The sequence below is a fragment of the Chiloscyllium plagiosum genome, unplaced genomic scaffold (genome assembly GCF_037043375.1).
Source record: "Chiloscyllium plagiosum isolate Xiang-an unplaced genomic scaffold, Cpla_swu_hap1 HiC_scaffold_45, whole genome shotgun sequence".
Classification (NCBI taxonomy): domain Eukaryota; kingdom Metazoa; phylum Chordata; class Chondrichthyes; order Orectolobiformes; family Hemiscylliidae; genus Chiloscyllium; species Chiloscyllium plagiosum.
In genome coordinates this window covers 27003157-27022929 of record NW_028270183.1, presented here as the reverse complement: position 1 = coordinate 27022929, position 19773 = coordinate 27003157, and the positions used below count along the sequence as shown (strand labels likewise).

Genomic DNA, 19773 nt, shown 5'->3' with positions numbered 1-19773 from the left:
CCCTACCCTATCCCTGTAACCCTGCATTTTCTATGTCCAATCCACCTAACCCGCACATGTTTGGACTGTGGGAGGAATCCAGAGCACCCAGAGCAAACCCACACAGACACTGGAAGAACGTGCAAACTCCACACAGACAGTCGCCTGAGAGTGGAATTGAACCCAGGTCACTGGCGCTGTGAGGCAGCAGTGCTAACCACTGAGCCACCGTGGTGCGCACCACCTTTTGGATTTATATTCCTTCTGTCCTGTGCAGTTTCTGGTGGTGTCTGCCTGTGAGATGTGTGTGAAAGATTGATGGCAGATTACACCCATTGGTTTTGGAGTAGACATGTGTTTAGGCCTCAGCGCTGGACATTCTTTACAGGGAGAATGGGCCCAGACCCTTCCAGGATGCATCATCCTTCACTTTGGAGGATGTTGTTACCATCTTGCCAGGCAGAGCTGAGAAGGTTTGCCTTGAGCCAGAGGCTTATTGGATAGGAGGAGGAGTAAGCCATCTGCTCCTTGATCCTGCTCTGCTGTTCTAGATCAAGCTGATCACCTACTTCAATAACATCTTCCTGTACTATGTCCATATCACCTGATGTCATTTATAAACTCAAAATCTATAAAGCTGTCTACAACTGACCAATGATTGAGCTTCCACATCCCACTGGGGAAGAGAATTCCAAATATTTAGCCACCTGACTGAAGAAGTTCCTCCTCATCTCAAGGTTGTGTCCTTTGGCTGTGACCCAGCAGCCATGGGGAACATTCTGCATCGAATCTGTCAATAAATCTGGCCATTTCATGCTTCCAAACTCCAGAAAATGCAGCCCTAGTCTCTATCTCTCTGAGGACATTGCCACAATCCCAGGAGTAAATCCACATCCTCTCGACAGCTTGCAAACAGATGAACAAAGACCAAGAGTTGGCCACGCATGCCTTTGCACCTGCTCCATCATTCAGTAAGGTGATGGCTCATCTGATTTTCACCTCAACTCTACATTCCTGCATATCCTCAATTTATCTTCCACCTGTTTGGCAATCAAGAATCTGTGTACCTCTTCCCTCAAAAATATTGAAAGATTCTGCATCCTCTGCCTTTTGAAGAAGGGAATTCCAAAGACATTCAACACAGAAAAACTTTTGTCATCTCTGTCATGAATCAACAAGCCCCTATTATTAAATGATGTCCCTGAGTTCTACATTCTGTCACAAGAGAAAACACACTTTCAGGATGCACCTGATTAAGTCCCCTCAGAATCTTGTAGGTTTCAGTAAAGTCACTTCTGATTCTTCTAAACTCCAAAGGTTACAGGCTTAACCCATCTAGTGTTTCCACCAAAGGCAATCTGCTTATCCCTGGTATTTATCCAGTAAATCTTCTCTGAACTGCTCGATATCCTTTGACAAATGGACCAGAACTACACAGAGTACTGCAGATGTGGCCTCAGCAATGCTTTCTTTATTTCTCTGTCCACCAGTCCTGCCACCTCCAATGCTCTGTGGAGATGTACACAGATATACCAGATCCCTGTGCTCCTGCACTCATTTAATATTATCTTTCAGTGTTCTTCCATTTAATCAGGAAGTCTAATGGAATGCTATCATTTGTTATGAGAAGAATTAAACATGGAAGTAAGGACCCCAGGGCATTGGTGCGAGCACAAATCAAATACTGTGCAGTTTTGATCTTATTTAAGGAAGGATTAAATGCAGTGGAGACAGTTCAGAGGGGGTTTTCTAGATGGGTATCTGAAATGAGCAGATTGTCTGAGGATAGACTGGGCTTGTTTCCACTCTCGCTGAGAAGAGTGAAGGGTGATTTGGTTGAGGTGCAGGAGATGCTGAATGGTCTTGACAAAGTGGATATGTAAAGGAGGTTTCCTCTTGTAGCTGAGTCCACAATTAGGGAGGAATTTGAAAATGTAAGGCTCACCCTCCTAGCACAGAGGTAAGGAGATTTTTTTTTGCTTTCTGAGGGTTGTGCAAAGTTGGAACTTGTGGGATCAGGGAATATTTTAAGACTAAGATGGATACCTATGTTCTGTTTGCAAAGAAAACCCTTAGTGTCCCCCTGCTTGCCACTTCAATATGCCACCCTGTTCCCTGGCCAGTATCTCTGTCTCAGGCTTGCTGCAGTGCTCCAGTGAAGCTCATTGCAACCTGGAAGAACAGCACCTCGTTCCCGCCTTGGGAACTCTACAGCCTGCTGGACTCAGTATCCCACCTGCACACACCAGGCCTTGTTATCATATGGCCTGCTATTACACACAACTGATTATTAGTCCCCATCAGCAGCTAGTCATTCTCTTCAGCTGACATCATCTCCTATGTCCAGTGTGTTTTTCACCCTTTGGGCTCTATTTCTACCTATCATTTACTCCTTACTCCCTTCCCCCATCCTATCTTCATTAAACATATATGTTTTCCTAGCCTACTATCTGTTCTGAAGATGGGTCTGAAACATTAACTCTGATTTCTCTCTGATGCTGCCATACCTGCTGAGTATTTTCAGCAATTTGTGGTTTGTTTCTGATTCCCAGCATCCGCAATTCTATCGTTGTTTTTATTTGTAGATTCTTGGAAAGCGGGGGAATCGAAGGTTATCAGATGGGACAACACTAACCAATCAACCAGCCAACCTTATCAAATGGAGGAACAGACTCTGGCTCACTAGTCTAATTTCTTCCTATTCTGATGTTTTCTATGGAAGCATCTTTTGGCCTCAAGACCAGGATTCTCTGTACAGACAATTCCCTGGAGTTCCCCTTCCATCTACTAAGATGGCTTGTACCCGTCCTGTCGCTCCCTTCTTTGCTGGGTTATACAGTTTAGTGCTGCAGCTTTAATTATTTATAATCACCTGCAGTATTACTGTCATTGTCTACTACTACTCCCTACCTGGTTTCTTCCCTTTGACCCAGATTTGGAGGTTCGGTCACCTCAAATTCAACTCTATTTGTTGACTCTCTTCCCTTCTCTCTCTCTCTTCGTGCCACCACTTCCCCTCCACCCTTCCCATGGGTTCCTGCCCTGTTTGTGTGTTTTTTTTTGTCAGATGTTTATCTTTGTTTGACTCTGATTTCTGCTCATAAGATCCATCCTAACAGTATGTGCCTCTTCTACAACTCTAAAACATTCTGTCAGTCCAGTAGCTAGATCAGTCTTTCTCCCTTTGTGTCTCCATTTGTGCTCTTGGTGATACATGGTGATTCAGCAGTTAGTACTGCTGCCTCACAGCACCAGGTTTCCAGGTTCACTTCCCGCCTCGGGTGGAGTTTGCACATTCTCCCCGTGTCTGCGTGGGTTTCCTCCCACTGTCACAAAGATGTGCTGGTTAGGTGAATTGGCCATGTTAAATTGCCCACAGTGTCAGGTGCATTAGTCAGAGGGAAATGGGTCTGGGTGTGTTGCTCTTCAGAGGGTCAGTGTGGACTGGTTTGGCCGAAGGGCCTGTTTCCACACTGTAGGGAATCTAATCTAATCTACATTAATAAATTCTTAAAATTGTTTCTGTGCATACACTTATAAGCAGGGCTGACTTCCTGAGTTAGTCTTATGTCACAGGCGTGTCACTAGGGTATCAGATTCTTGTACTATCATTAGTCATTTCTTTGAGCCCTTTTCTTTTCCCATCTCTGAAGGCATTGATTCCTAGCTTGGGAATAATCCGATGAGTGTTGATTGTCCCTTGCCCTTTCCTTGGAAGGTGGAAGTTTGCTATTGGAATTGCTGTTGATGATAACCAGGCCCCTCTGTTTGTGCTCCTATTTCAGTGCGAAATGTTCACACTGTCTGGCTGGTATCTTAGCTGAGATTAACTGGTTTAGTTTGGGCTAGAGGCCATCCCTGCATGATTTTGTTTATTGATGGCATTTTTCCTTTATCCTTGTATGTGACATGTAGGGGTGACATGGTGGCTCAGGTGGTTAGCACTGCTGCCTCACACCGCCAGGGACCCAGGTTTGATTCCAGCCTCTGGCAACTGTGCAAACTCCACACAGACATTCTCCCCGTGTCTACATGGGTTTCCTCTGGATGCTCTGGTTTCCTCCCACAATCCAAATGTGAGGGCAGGGTTAACTGAATATGCTAAATTGCCCATAGTTTTCAGGGATGTGTAGGTTAGGTGCATTAGTCAGGCAATGTAGCGTATAGGGTCTGGGTGGGTTACTCTCTGGAGGGTCGGTGTGGACTGGTTGGGCCAAATGGCCTCTTTCCACAATGTAGGGATTCTATGATGATGTATGTGTCACCAGTGAGGCCAACATTAGTTGTCCATCCCTGAATTCCCTTGAATTGAATGGCTGCCCAGGCTATTTCAGAGGGCATTTAAAAGTCAACCATGATGTTGTGGGTTTCAAGTTATATGTAGGCCAAGTACATATGGCAGATGGTGTTTCTGAGCTGGCCTCGTTGATGCCCTTTGAGCTTTAATGGCAGTGGGTAATGGTTACATGGTCGGCGTTAGACTAACTTTTAATTCCACATGGAATTGAATTCAGTTTGTCACCTGCCGTGGTAGAATTCTAACCCCTGTCCCTGCAACATTAGCCTGGGATTCTGAATTATTAGTCTATGGCATTATCTCTGCATCACTGCCTTCCCACCACAGCCCACCCAATAAGTGCACTAATCCATTTGGCAATTTTGCATTTGTATAAACTTGTACAAACACGAAATTGCCTAATGGATTGGTCCAAGGTAAGAACCCTCAAAAGCAACTCAGCCTGTTTGTTTTCCTGGCCATCAAAAGGTAAATTTAAGGATGGAATTCGGCCTTCAGAGAGTCAGAAGCCCGTCTGTGTCGCTAACCTTTCTCTCCCTCGTGGGTTTGTCTTCAGGGGCAAGTAACCAGGGCGCAGGAAGCTGAGGAGAACTACGTCATCAAGCGAGAGCTGGCTGTAGCAAAGCAGCAGTTCAACTCAACCAGTGAGAAACTAGAGCGAGCACAGAGCACCATTCAGGAACTGCAGGAGCTCAGGGTAAGGAAAGGCAACTCTGGGCTTTCTCACTCACCTTCAGTCTGCACGACCAGCAAAAAGCATCCAGTGTATTCTGGCTGCTTTACAGTCATCTCCCACTTGGCTAGTCCTCAGTGACATTTGAGGTATAGCTATTATACTTGACCCCAAACTCAACATCTGCTGTAAATAGTGATTTGTCCAAGCAGCACCCCCTGGATAGCCTCATTCCTGAAGAAGGGCTCATGCCCGAAACGTCGATTCTCCTGCTCCTTGGATGCTGCCTGACCTGCTGCGCTTTTCCAGCAACACGTTTTCAGCTCTGATCTCCAGCATCTGCAGTCCTCACTTTCTCCTAGCTGGATTGTAATCAAGAAGTTATGATCTTTCTCAAAAGGAAGGAGAGAAACTTAATAGCTGATCATTTTAACCTGCTCTTGTGCATTTTATAGAAGGTAACCCGAGCACCAATGGGAGAGATCTGAGAGTGGGTCACGTTTTCATTCTGGAGCTGAGGCACAGTGATATGGTTTTACAACAGTCTGCTTAATTATTTCTAAGGAAGAGAGTCCTGAGTTCAGCTCCACAGCTGCATTATCTCTTATGCCTCGACTGTCCAGTCCCGTGAAGCTAATGTGCCTTTGTCTCTTATCAAAGCGTATGCCAGTTTCTTTCTAACCAACCTGTTCAGACGTGCTATGACCCATCTCTGGAGCAGGTGGGAATTGACCCCAAGGCTGCTAGGCTCAGAAATAAGGACACTACCACTGACACAAGAGCCTCAAAATGTGTGCCAACTGGTTACTGGCCTTGTATAAACACCTGTCCACTACTTTCATAACATTCAGATTAAATAAATGTGGGATTGCTGGTTTCTGGTGATAGCAATTGTTTGAATTCAGTAAAAACACCCCAGTGGATCTAAATTGCTTTAATTTCTTGCACTGACAGCATTCTTTAAAACATAAAAAAGTAACAGCACAGTACAGGCCCTTCGGCCCACGATGTTGTGCCGAGCATTTATCTTAATCTAAGACCAATCTAACCTACACACCCTCAATTTACTGCTGTTCATGTGCGTGTCCAGCAGTCGCTTAAATCTCCCTAATGTCTGACTGTCCCACCACTGGCTGTACATTCCACACACCCACCACTCTCTGTAAAGGACCTCCCTCTGCCATCTCCCCTATACCTTCTTCCAATCACCTTAAAATTATGACCCCTTGTGACAGCCATTTCTGCCCTGGGGAAAAGTCACTGGCTATCTACTCTATCTATGCCCCTCATTACCTTGTACGTTTCTATCAAGTCACCTCTCTTTCTCCTTCCCTCCAGTGTGAAAAGTCCTAACTCCCTCAACCTCTCTTCATAAGACATGCCCACAGCATTCTGGTAAATCTCCTGTGGTAAATCTCCTCTGCACCCTCTCCAAAGCATCTACATCCTTCTTATAATGAGGTGACCAGAACTGGACACAATATTCCAAGTGTGGTCTGACCTGGGTTTAAAGAGCTGCAGCAAAACCTTGTGGCTCTTAAACTCAATCCCCCCTGTTAATGAAAGCCAAAAAACCATGCACCTCCTTAACAATCCTATCAACTTGGGTGGCAACATTGTGAGATCTATGTATGTGGAACCCAAGATCCCACTGTTCCTCCACACTGCCAAGAATCCTGTCTTTAACCCTATATTTAGCATTCAAATTCGACCTTCCAAAATGAATTGCATCGCATTTATCCAGGTTGAACTCCATCTACCACCTCTCAGCCCAGCTCTACATCCTGTCAATGCCTTGTTGTAACCTGTAGCAGCCCTCGATACCATCTACAACCCCACCAAGCTTTGTGTCATCGGTAACTTACTACCACCCCCCTCCACTACTTCTTCCAAGTCATTTATAAAAACTACAAAGAGCAGAGACCCAAGAACAGGTCCTTGTGGGGCACCACTGGTCACTGACCTCCAGGCGGAATGTTTTCCATCCATTACCACTCGCTGTCTTCTTTTGGCCAGCCAACTCTGTATCCAGACAGACACGTTTCCTTGTATCCCATACCTTCTAACTTTCTGAATAAGCCTACCATAGTGGACCTTATCAAAAGCCTTACTGAAACCCATATACACCACATCCACTGCTCGACCCTCGTCAAATTGTCTCATCACAACCTCTAAGATCTCAATAAGGCTTTTGAAGCATGACCTGCCCCTCTCAAAGTCATGCTGACTATCTTTAATCAAACTGTTTTACAAAATAGACATAAATCCTATCTCTCAGAAACCTTTCCATACCTTGCTTACCACGGATGTAAGACTGACTGGTCTATAATTCCCAGGGATTTCCCTATTCCCTTGAACAGAGGAACAACATTCACCTCCCTCCAATCATCCAGTACTACCCCCGTGGAGAGTGAGGATGCAAAGATCATCACCAGAGGCGCAGCAATCTCATTCCTCACTTCCTGTCGTAACCTTGGGTGTATCTGGTCTGGCCCTGGGGACTGATCTACTTTGACACTTCCTGGAATTTCCAGCACAAACACTTTCGACAGATAGCCATGTTCTAAGTGTAGTGTTTAGCGATACTTCTAAACTTCCTGTTGGTGGTGTATTGTCTTGCCAGTATTTTGTTTTTCTTTTGAACTCAAACATAATTGAATTCAAATAAGCATTTCAGAGCAAAATAAATGAATGTGCAGCCACCTTGCACATGGATGGAGCACATGAACAGTGTTGCAACTTGCTGCGTGATTATAATTTGACCTATCAAATGTAAACTGTTTTTAGAGTTAGGGTGTACAATGCCTTCCAACTTTGCTCCTTGCAATGAAGTAAGTGACAGCCATGTGCTAACGGTATTCACCAGGCTGTGATGATGTACAGGTGGTCCCTGTCAGACGGTTTAACTGTGCACCAGTGCCCTCACGGTGGGAGCAAAACAAGCTCCATTTCGTGAAGCAGGTGCTTGGTTCCTTCCAACTGTTTGGCAGCATCTGTGCTGAGAGACTTGTCAGTTCTGACACAGAGAAATGTACCACCAGCAGTCTGCTGTTGTGGTCAGCGAGTACTTGCTTCTGTGGGTCTTTCAGCACAGAGCAATGTGTGATGACGGCAGATCTCCAAATTCTTCCCCATCGCAGCAGTTATTGTCCTGTTCACAATCTTTTTAGACTGTGGCATTAAGATAAACAAAGATGTACTTCATTTCTCTGATTGTTTTTTGCATCCATGCCACTGTAATAAGCTAGCAGAGTTTATCCTCCCTGTACACTTCCATTAGCTGTCACACAAATTAAACCAACCCCATTGACTCATTTTAAATAGGTACTGGACACAAAGTAAGAGATTTCTTTGCTGCTGTTTGTGCCTGTCTTCCTGCCCTGCCCCCTCACCACTGAATAACCTGACCAAATGATATGGAATCCACACTGAGGTTATAAGCCTCATCCTGAATCAGCCTGTGTTCAGTGATGTTTCTCCTGACACTGCATGGCAGAATACAAGGGAAACAAGGATCTGGTCTGGCTTCTCTTCCTTTGATTTTTACTCCTTTTGTTACAAGACAAAGCTTATTGTGGGAAAAGAATGTAAATTAGGGGAATGGTGAATATGTAGTGATGATTTATGGACTGTGGTTTCATCATTCACTTATTCCACAAAAAAGATTTGTTTCAAATCAAAACTTATTTATCCTTTAATTTATCAAAAACTTAGTTTATCATAAATCTGTTTTGGGAAGGGGTACGTGTTAATTAATGTGTATACTCAAGATGAACAATTGTTTTTAAGAGGGTGTAGTTTGCCCTTGATTTCAGTGGTAACCAGTTTTCAGTTGTGAAACTCTGTACCTTGGCTCCAACTGGCTCAAACCCACAGTCCCAGATGTTTCGTATTATCACAGACGGTAGATTAGTGAAGTGTCATGTCATGCATTAGACAGTTGATGTCAATGATAACTTGGCCCATCCATGTAATCTGTTGAGTTCCAACCTTTGATAAGAGTTGTAATTTTTATTTAAAATTGCTCCCCCCGTCCCTGATTGTATAATGTTGACAATGGGTTGGTGTTTTTAGAAACAAAATATAAATTCAAACAACGAGATTGAGTTAATTGCAGTGAGGTGCATCAATAGCTCGGTGTTACATCGCAAATATTTTAGCAATGCTGCACTGTGTTTTGTTGGAGAGGAATGAAGTCTTTAACCTCAGGCAAGAAATCGCTCCACCTGGGGTGAGAGATCAGGGAGAACTTGCTATGTTCACGTTCCCTAACTTGGAGCCAAGATCGGTTTCTTTTGATTTGCTGATGTGTTAGCTATTTGTACTGTCATCAAACCATACACTTTCAGCTAGGTTTCTGCTTTCAGTATGGAATCTAGAGTGCCATTACTGTCTTTCTTTGGCTAAAGCGGAATCCCCTTTCCTGGCCTAAAGAGTAGTCCCTTAAACAACATGCATAACGTGTCAGATGGCATTTTGTTTTGGACTGACTCTTCATTCCAGCTGCCTCATTTTGCAATGACTGAAGTTCAGGATGTATCTTGTGCATTAACATATTAAAGCATTCAGGATGGCAGAGCAGGACTGGCACTCGGTGAGCTAGCTCCTTTAAATATTTCCAAACAACAAGATCGCTAAGTTCCTTGTGATGGACACAGTTTTGAGCAAAACTGCCAACAGCTGCTTAATGTGGTGAGAGCAATTAGACTTGTATTAACATGGTATAGTGAATATATGGAGCACAGGCAATGTACAAAACACAAGAAATAGGAGCAGGACTAGTCCAGTTAACTCTTGTAGCCTGATCTGCCTCTCAATATGATCATGGCTGATTTTTGTACCTGAAAACAACCTCCCCATATCCTTGTATTCTCTCCTGACAAGTGGTCCGTCTTCCTCAGCCTTAAGAATATTTGATCTTTCATCTTCAGCTCTCTGGTGTAAACAGTTCCAAAAATTAATATCCGTCTGAATTCAGGAATTGCTTCTCTTCGTTATGAAATTATTGGTCCCTTATCCATAGCCTCTTGTTCAAAATTGCCTGACCAGGATAAGCAATCTCTGTCAAACCCCTTCAGAATTTTGTATGTTTTAAGGAGAACCTAGAGAAGGGGACTCAGTGTACTCTGCCTTCCACAAATGGTTAACTCTGTCATCCCAGTAATCAATCTGGTGAACCTTTGCTGTTCTGCCTGCAAAGGCAAGTATGTCCTTCCTTAAAAACAGGCGGATATTCTTTTTCGCTCTCTGAATTCTTTAAGACTGATGTGGTGGTTTTCCTAATCAAACACCACGCAGTTTAACTTTTCAACCTGAGCTCCATATCAGGTAAATCCACAAAGAATTAGACAGCTATACCTGGTAACATTATCTTTCCAGTTCAGACATTGAAATAATTATTTAGCAGCTCATCTGCAAGAACTATCAGATCTGTAATCTGTTTGTTATTGTAAAGAATGTGCTCCACATTGTACTTTTCCTCGGTCTCAGATTTTATGCATGTCTGTGTGGCACTCTCTGTAACGACTCTGCTGTCCATTGGTCGAGGCTGGTCAAAACCACCACCTTTCTTATAGAAATACGGCAAAAGCAGAAATTGCTGGAGAAATACAGCAGGTCTGGCAGCATTTGTGAAGAGAAAACACAGTTAATGTTTTGAGTCCAGTAAAGGGACCCTTTACACTGGGCCTTACTATCGGGAAGGTTCAGCTCTTGCACTGTTATCTTTAGAAATTGCTGTGGTTTGAAATAGTTTTTCCATGGCAGTGATTTTGAAATTGTACCTGTTTAATAAGGATATTCGGTTTGTACTGAAAGAAGTCTGGGAACAGAGATGTTTGGGAAATGTAAGCTGTAAGAGAGAGGTTGGCTTCTGAAGGGCTTCACAGTTCTGTGATGTAGTCTTTATTTGAGAGCACTTGGTGGGGAAACTGTTTACACTTCCACAGTGAGCACAAACTAGGATTCCAAGCTGCAGCAATAATTGAGTGGCTGATCGGGAGAGTTAGTGCCTTATCAAATTTCGGTAATTCTCAAGGCCCAAGGCCTATCTCCTTTATTTTGAAAAAAGCCTGTTTTGTCTCTGAACATCCTGTTTGTTCAGTTTGATAGGACTGTTTGGGAAAACAATAAAAAGAAAATGTTCAGCAGTAACAGAAACAAACTGTCTTCTGCCCCAATACTACTTTCATTGCCTTTAATATTCATCTTTTTAAGGTTTTACGATTCTCACTTCAATTTTCTGATTGATTTGGATAACACCTTGTGATAATGCATCCAAGTTTTAATGGTCATCATAAACATTGTCATCCTCTTCCTTTCCAAAATCCAATTCGGAGTCTTTGCTTCCTTCGTTACTGTGTTGGTAACTGTGAGAAACTCATTCTATTTTTGCCCTCTATTGGTTTTGATCAGTGTATACCTTCCAAAGTCTCCTCATTACTCTTGACCCTCTTAAGTACGTTGCATTGTTCCTCTTGTGAAGAAGGAGCTCAAAGTCTGCAGATCAACTCTCTGATCACTTATTGCTTTCCTGCTCTTCCATGGATCGGTCCATTATATTAAACGGAACCCTACTTTCCCTGTTTATCGAGTTTCCCACCTCGTCATTCACCAGCAATCATTCTTTGCTTTGATTTGCCTTTGGACGGTGTTGAGAGAATGCTTAAGCCTCTTCCCCAAACTCGGCTGTAACCACTGGCAGCTTCAGTTCTTTGCAAGTTACAACTCTTGCAAAAACCAGATACCACTTCATTCCCTCCCTCTCTCTCTCTCTCTCATGTTCCCATTTTATCTCCTTCCTCACCCTGTCCTTCACTCCCACCCCCCCTACCCTCTTGTATCCCTGCATTTCCTGACATGGTTCTGTACTCTCACCCTGCCTTCCCCCTTGCTTTTTGACCCCGAATGTCTGTTTAGCGATATCTGTTCAATAATATCACCCCTTCTCGGTCCCTGTGCTGTTTATTTCACAACCTTGCAATCTGATTGTTAGAGATACACTATTGCAAGTCTTGCTCGCTTGTGTATCAGATGCCTGGTTTCCCTTGTCACACCACTATTGGCTCACCCGCTTAGCAATGTACCCTACAATGTATTGCAAAATCTACATGTGCAAGTCAGCATTGAAGTCAGGCTGTTAGATGTTCTTCTGCAGCAACATTTTGCCCAATACACCTCAGGTTGAACTGCTTTATTTGAGGGATGGTCAATAAGCTTTTGAAGTAGGAGGAGGAATTGGGATGGAGGAGTCTGGCATTGGTATTCTGCTCGAAGCGTTAATGTGTTTGGAGAGTGACGTTGGAAAGGCTGGTGTGTGTCCCATACTGTATACCGCCTGAGTCCACTGATTTTCTGCAGACACATGTGTTGCTCCGTGCTGCATTGTAGACCAGTGTGAAAGATGAGGTTAATTTGCTGCATCACCAGCCAGCACTCGATTCTGCAGGCGACCCATGAGCTGACGTGTAGAAGGCCTCCTGATGTCAGAGCCACTTGGGGGTAAAACCTTTGGTTGCACGGCAGTTGATCAGATAAAAAGGAGCTGTGCAAATGTCAGCGGGCAGGTTCACAGCAGTGCTTGTGGTTGGCAGCCATTGTAACACCAATCTTGTGCTCAGATTGGGTGGAGTGGGTGAGATTTTTCTTCTTAAAAAAAGAATGCCTTTTGCAGTTCAAATCTCGAGCTGTTCTTGGCAGCTTCTAAATTTGACAGCTTTCGACCAGGCGATGAGTTCTTATTTGTGAACCATACTCGCCAGTTTCTGATTTGAATCTTATATTTGCTTTATTCCTTTCCAGCTGATTTGCGAAGTTGGTAATGATGTTCGACAATTCTCTCTCCCCCCAGTCAAAATGGAATGGGAGTAATTTGGAGGCGACTTCATTTTTTTAAAAATGTCTTCCGTACTGATGCTCTTTCTTGGAAGATTTTTCACCTTTTTTTTTTAAAATGTCGGTGGTCAAGAAGCTAAATGATCAATTGGTGTTCATCAAGTCCTGAATTTAGAACAGTGTTTCCAGTTTGAGTCCAGATTAGAGTGGTGCTGGAAAAGCACAGCAGGTCAGGCAGCAGCTGAGGAGCAGGAAAATCGACGTTTCGAGCAGGAGCCCTTCATCCGTTTCAGTGTCAATGTTGATAGGGACTCCCCGAGTACAGGAGGAAGAAATATACTGGGTAAATCCTCCAGTACTCCCTCCCAGTGTGGACTGGACTGGATTTGGCAGTTGGCTGCAGCCAGGAATGAGGAGACTGGAATTTCTTTGTCACCTGCAATTCGGGATAGATTTAAGTACCATCCCAGCCTATGCCAGGCCATGGTGCAGCATGTGAGATATGTGGCTACTGATCAAAACAAGCTGAGTGAACTGTCCAAATGTTTCCGCATTCATAGAATTCTCTCTGTAACTTGAAATATTATCATTCTGATATCTTTAATAAGTTCTTTAATCAGTGGTCTGTTACTGTTGAAAACCTTGAACAAAGCATGAAAATGCTGCAATTACAGAGCAAGTCTGTAGATATCTCAAACAATTGATTACATTTTCCATATTGTGCCCTTCACAATAAGTGCCAGGCAATGAGCATTACCAATGAGAGAGTCTCTTGGAGTTCAGTGGCATTACCAATCCTGAATTTGTCCACTGTCCTTGGGGGCTTAGCACTGAACAAAAATGTTGTTGTATAAATGCTATGGCAGCAAGAACTGGGAATTTTAACATAGCTCCTGACTCTCCAAAGCCTGTACACCACCTTGTCCCCCCTCTGCCACTCCCTGCCCCTTCCCCCATGACTCCCTCTCTGCCCATACCCCACTCTACCTCGTTGCCATCCTCCTCCTATTCACTTCTGCTCTCCAACCTGCTCCATTGGTGGCACAGGCCGAAAAGGAAAGAGCTGGGGATGCCCAATGTATTAGTGTTGATGAGTGTGGTCGGTTTATATCGGGATGATCCGAGTGTAGAATGTAAGGTAACATATTAACTCAGTTGTTTTGGTTCTGACTGTCACTGGCTACTTGTGAAATCCATTTCTGCTTTCTTTCACACCTTATAGTGTGATCACCATCACAATGAGGAGGTTGTCATGCAGCTGAAGATGGAGCTGGAACAATCTCGATTGAGAGAGGCTGAGACACTGACTGCACTGAAAGAAATGCAGGATAAGGTTCTGGAAATGGAGAAGGTGAGAACATGCTTCTATTGCTACAGGGTTCAACTCCAGAATCTGCAAACTCCAAATAGCACAGAGTGAAGATGTTTTAGTAATCTTTTTTTCAGTCTTCAATTAGAATGTAAAAGGTAACAACAAAGAATGTTTGCACAAGGGACACACAAGGTACAACAAGGCGGTCAGTGTCACTGTGAGGGCGGGTGGGTGAGGACCCTGGGACAGGCGGTCAGTGTCACTGTGAGGGCGGGTGGGTGAGGACCCTGGGACAGGCGGTCAGTGTCACTGTGAGGGCGGGTGGGTGAGGACCCTGGGACAGGCGGTCAGTGTCACTGTGAGGGCGGGTGGGTGAGGACCCTGGGACAGGCGGTCAGTGTCACTGTGAGGGCGGGTGGGTGAGGACCCTGGGACAGGCGGTCAGTGTCACTGTGAGGGCGGGTGGGTGAGGACCCTGGGACAGGTGGTCAGTGTCACTGTGAGGGTGGGTGAGGACCCTGGGACAGGTGGTCAGTGTCACTGAGGGCGGGTGAGGACCCTGGGACAGGCGGTCAGTGTCACTGTGAGGGCGGGTGGGTGAGGACCCTGGGACAGGCGGTCAGTGTCACTTGTGAGGGTGGGTGAGGACCCTGGGACAGGCGGTCAGTGTCACTGTGAGGGTGGGTGAGGACCCTGGGACAGGCGGTCAGTGTCACTTGTGAGGGCGGGTGAGGACCCTGGGACAGGCGGTCAGTGTCACTGTGAGGGCGGGTGAGGACCCTGGGACAGGCGGTCAGTGTCACTGTGAGGGCGGGTGGGTGAGGACCCTGGGACAGGCGGTCAGTGTCACTGTGAGGGCAGGTGGGTGAGGACCCTGGGACAGGCGGTCAGTGTCACTGTGAGGGCGGGTGGGTGAGGACCCTGGGACAGGCGGTCAGTGTCACTTGTGAGGGTGGGTGAGGACCCTGGGACAGGCGGTCAGTGTCACTGTGAGGGTGGGTGAGGACCCTGGGACAGGCGGTCAGTGTCACTTGTGAGGGCGGGTGAGGACCCTGGGACAGGCGGTCAGTGTCACTGTGAGGGCGGGTGAGGACCCTGGGACAGGCGGTCAGTGTCACTGTGAGGGCGGGTGGGTGAGGACCCTGGGACAGGCGGTCAGTGTCACTGTGAGGGCAGGTGGGTGAGGACCCTGGGACAGGCGGTCAGTGTCACTGTGAGGGCGGGTGGGTGAGGACCCTGGGACAGGCGGTCAATGTCACTTGTGAGGGTGGGTGAGGACCCTGGGACAGGTGGTCAGTGTCACTGTGAGGGCGGGTGGGTGGAGGACCCTGGGACAGGCGGTCAGTGTCACTTGTGAGGGTGGGTGAGGACCCTGGGACAGGTGGTCAGTGTCACTGTGAGGGCGGGTGGGTGAGGACCCTGGGACAGGCGGTCAGTGTCACTGTGAGGGCGGGTGGGTGAGGACCCTGGGACAGGCGGTCAGTGTCACTGTGAATGCGGGTGGGTGGAGGACCCTGGGACAGGCGGTCAGTGTCACCTGTGAGGGTGGGTGAGGACCCTGGGACAGGCGGTCAGTGTCACTGTGAGGGCGGGTGGGTGAGGACCCTGGGACAGGCGGTCAGTGTCACTGTGAGGGCGGGTGGGTGAGGACCCTGGGACAGGCGGTCAGTGTCACTGTGAGGGCGGGTGGGTGAGGACCCTGGGACAGGCGGTCAGTGTCACTGTGAGGGCGGGTGGGTGAGGACCCTGGGACAGGCGGTCAGTGTCACTGTGAGGGCGGGTGGGTGAGGACCCTGGGACAGGCGGTCAGTGTCACTGTGAGGGCGGTTGGGTGAGGACCCTGGGACAGGCGGTCAGTGTCACTTGAGGGTGGGTGAGGACCCTGGGACAGGCGGTCAGTGTCACTGTTAGGGTGGGTGAGGACCCTGGGACAGGCGGTCAGTGTCACTTGTGAGGGTGGGTGAGGACCCTGGGACAGGCGGTCAGTGTCACTTGTGAGGGTGGGTGAGGACCCTGGGACAGTTGGTCAGTGTCACTGTGAGGGCGGGTGGGTGGAGGACCCTGGGACAAGCGGTCAGTGTCACTTGTGAGGGTGGGTGAGGACCCTGGGACAGGCGGTCAGTGTCACTTGTGAGGGTGGGTGAGGACCCTGGGACAGTTGGTCAGTGTCACTGTGAGGGCGGGTGGGTGGAGGACCCTGGGACAGGCGGTCAGTGCCACTGAGAGGGCGGGTGGTGAGGACCCTGGGACAGGCGGTCAGTGTCACTTGTGAGGGTGGGTGAGGACCCAGGGACAGGCGGTCAGTGCCACTGTGAGGGCGGGTGGGTGAGGACCCTGGGACAGGCGGTCAGTGTCACTTGTGAGGGTGGGTGAGGACCCTGGGACAGGCGGTCAGTGTCACTGTGAGGGCGGGTGGGTGGAGGACCCTGGGACAGGCGGTCAGTGTCACTTGTGAGGGTGGGTGAGGACCCTGGGACAGGCGGTCAGTGTCACTTGTGAGGGTGGGTGAGGACCCTGGGACAGGCGGTCAGTGTCACTGTGAGGGCGGGTGGGTGGAGGACCCTGGGACAGGTGGTCAGTGTCACTTGTGAGGGTGGGTGAGGACCCTGGGACAGGCGGTCAGTGTCACTGTGAGGGCGGGTGGGTGAGGACCCTGGGAGAGGCGGTCAGTGTCACTGTGAGGGCGGGTGGATGGAGGACCTTGGGACAGGCGGTCAGTGCCACTGAGAGGGCGGGTGGGTGAGGACCCTGGGACAGGCGGTCAGTGTCACTTGTGAGGGTGGGTGAGGACCCAGGGACAGGCGGTCAGTGCCACTGTGAGGGCGGGTGGGTGAGGACCCTGGGACAGGCGGTCAGTGTCACTTGTGAGGGTGGGTGAGGACCCTGGGACAGGCGGTCAGTGTCACTTGTGAGGGTGGGTGAGGACCCTGGGACAGGCGGTCAGTGTCACTTGTGAGGGTGGGTGAGGACCCAGGGACAGGCGGTCAGTGCCACTGTGAGGGCGGGTGGGTGAGGACCCAGGGACAGGCGGTCAGTGTCACTTGTGAGGGTGGGTGAGGACCCTGGGACAGGCGGTCAGTGTCACTTGTGAGGGTGGGTGAGGACCCTGGGACAGGCGGTCAGTGTCACTTGTGAGGGTGGGTGAGGACCCTGGGACAGGCGGTCAGTGTCACTTGTGAGGGTGGGTGAGGACCCTGGGACAGGCGGTCAGTGTCACTTGTGAGGGTGGGTGAGGACACTGGGACAGGCGGTCAGTGTCACTGTGAGGGCGGGTGGGTGAGGACCCTGGGACAGGCGGTCAGTGTCACTGTGAGGGCGGGTGGGTGAGGACCCTGGGACAGGCGGTCAGTGTCACTGTGAGGGCGGGTGGGTGAGGACCCTGGGACAGGCGGTCAGTGTCACTGTGAGGGCGGGTGGGTGAGGACCCAGGCACAGGCGGTCAGTGTCACTGTGAGGGCGGGTGGGTGAGGACCCAGGGACAGGCGGTCAGTGCCACTGTGAGGGCGGGTGGGTGAGGACCCTGGGATAGGCGGTCAGTGTCACTGTGAGGGCGGGTGGGTGGAGGACCCTGGGACAGGTGGTCAGTGTCACTTGTGAGGGTGGGTGAGGACCCTGGGACAGGTGGTCAGTGTCACTTGTGAGGGTGGGTGAGGACCCTGGGACAGGCGGTCAGTGTCACTGTGAGGGCGGGTGGGTGAGGACCCTAGGACAGGCGGTCAGTGTCACTTGTGAGGGTGGGTGAGGACCCTGGGACAGGCGGTCAGTGTCACTGTGAGGGCGGGTGGGTGGAGGACCCTGGGACAGGCAGTCAGTGTCACTGTGAAGGCGGGTGGGTGAGGACCCTGGGACAGGTGGTCAGTGTCACTGTGAGGGCGGGTGGGTGAGGACCCTGGGACAGGTGGTCAGTGTCACTGTGAGGGTGGGTGGGTCAGGACCCTGATTCCCTTGCCATAGAGGAAGTGCAGTAAAGGTTTACCACATTGATTCCTGGGATGGCAGGACTGATGTGTGAAGAGAGATTGGATTAGTCAGACTTATATTCATGAGGAGGAGGAGATATCTCGCAGAAACCTATAAAATTCTAGCACAACTCGACAAGGTCGATGCTAAAAGGATATCCTCAATGATCAGCAAATCTGGAACCGGGGTCACAGTCTAAGGATATGGAGTAAACCACTTAGGATTGAGATGAGGAGAAATTTCTTGACCCAGAGTGATGAACCTGTAAAATTCCCTCCCACAGTTCACTGTTGAGGCCACAATGTTAAATATTTTCACAAAAGAGTTAGGACTAAAGGAATGAAAGGGCATGGGCTCACTGGCTCAGTGGTTAGTACTGCTGCCTCACAGCGGCAGCAACCCGGGTTCGATTCCCGCCTCGGGTGACCATCTGCAAGGAGTTTGCACATTCTCCCCGTGTCTGCGTGGGTTTCCTCCAGGTGCTCCGGTTTCCTCCCCCAGTCCAAACTTGTGTGGGTTAGGGTGAATTGGCCGTGCTAAATTGCTCATAGTGTTACATATATTAGTCAGGGGTGAATGTAGGGGAATGGGTCTGGGTGGGTTACTCTTGTTGGGTCAATGGCCTGTTTCCACACTGTAGGGACTCCGAGTCTATGAAAGCAGGAACATCGACTAGATGATTAGATGATCAGCCATGAGTGGTAGGGCAGACTCGAAGGACTGAATGGCCTCATCCTGCTCCTGTTCTATGTCTGTGTTTCTAAGTCTCTGGTTAAGGTGTCTTCCACTCTTAAATGTTGATGGGTTTTGTAAATTGGTGGTAAAGTATGTAAAAGATCAGCAGCATTAATAACTGGCTATTATAATAAGAACCAGAGGCAACTCCATAAGGGAGGTTTGAACCACTATTGACAGCTCAGCCAAACATTTCAGGTTTGGGAAGAATCACAAAAGTCAGAATCAATGGGGAAACAGTCTGAAGGTCACCAGAACTGAAAACTGCTAAGAGAGCACTTGGGAACAAATTAAATTGCAGGAACTCAAATGGAGTAATCTCAGAATCACTTGGTGCCATGTGCTCATGTGGTGCAGAATAGGTGACTAGACCAAGTTCCTTGATAGCCTCTGGCTACATCATCCCTCAGGCAGTGTAGATTATTCATTGATTTGGGGAAAGATTAGGTCTGTACCAGCTGAATGGTTTGCAGCCCAGCAAGACTGGGAGCAGTATACTCATTGGCATTCATCAGTCCAGCGAGGGAGGGGTTAAACTGGAGCAGCAGGTGGGTGGGACCCAGAGGAGTGAGACAAGGATGAGAGAAACCGAGTGAAAGAGAGGAAAGTAGAAAGCAAAACTGGAACTGGAGGCCAGCAGTAAATAGAACTGGAGTGCAAAGGAAATCTTTCAAAATATCAGAGACAAGTCTAAAGATACTATTGATAAACCCATGAATGGCAGAAGCTGGAAAGCTAAAACACCACCGGAATGCTGGAGGTACTGAAACAGTCTGGCAACATCTGTACAGAGAGAGAAAACGGTTAAAATTCTAAATACATTCTGATGAAGGGTCACTGGACTGTAACTCTGTTTTTCCCTCTCCTGATGCTGCCAGACCTGCTGAGTTTCTCCAGCACTTTGTTTCTAAAGAATGCACAGAGCATTCACAATAAGGTGGACAAATGAACAGTGTAAATGAGTACAATATGATAGTAACTGTA

The 19773-nt window shown here is 48.1% G+C and overlaps 1 protein-coding gene across 6 annotated transcripts in view; it reads left to right on the top strand.

Annotated features, from left to right (window-relative positions):
* The window catches only part of LOC122552164 (EVI5-like protein), a 214493-nt gene that overhangs the window by 86694 nt on the left and 108026 nt on the right, over positions 1-19773 (top strand). For 4 of the 6 annotated variants that reach the window (XM_087983404.1, XM_087983403.1, XM_087983405.1 and 1 more), the window contains 2 exons: positions 4833-4973; positions 14005-14133. In XM_087983404.1, the coding sequence (XP_087839530.1) occupies positions 4833-4973; positions 14005-14133 (270 nt within the window). The remainder of the gene's footprint in view (positions 1-4832; positions 4974-14004; positions 14134-19773) is intronic. The other 2 variants (XM_087983407.1, XM_087983406.1) reach the window with 1 other exon arrangement.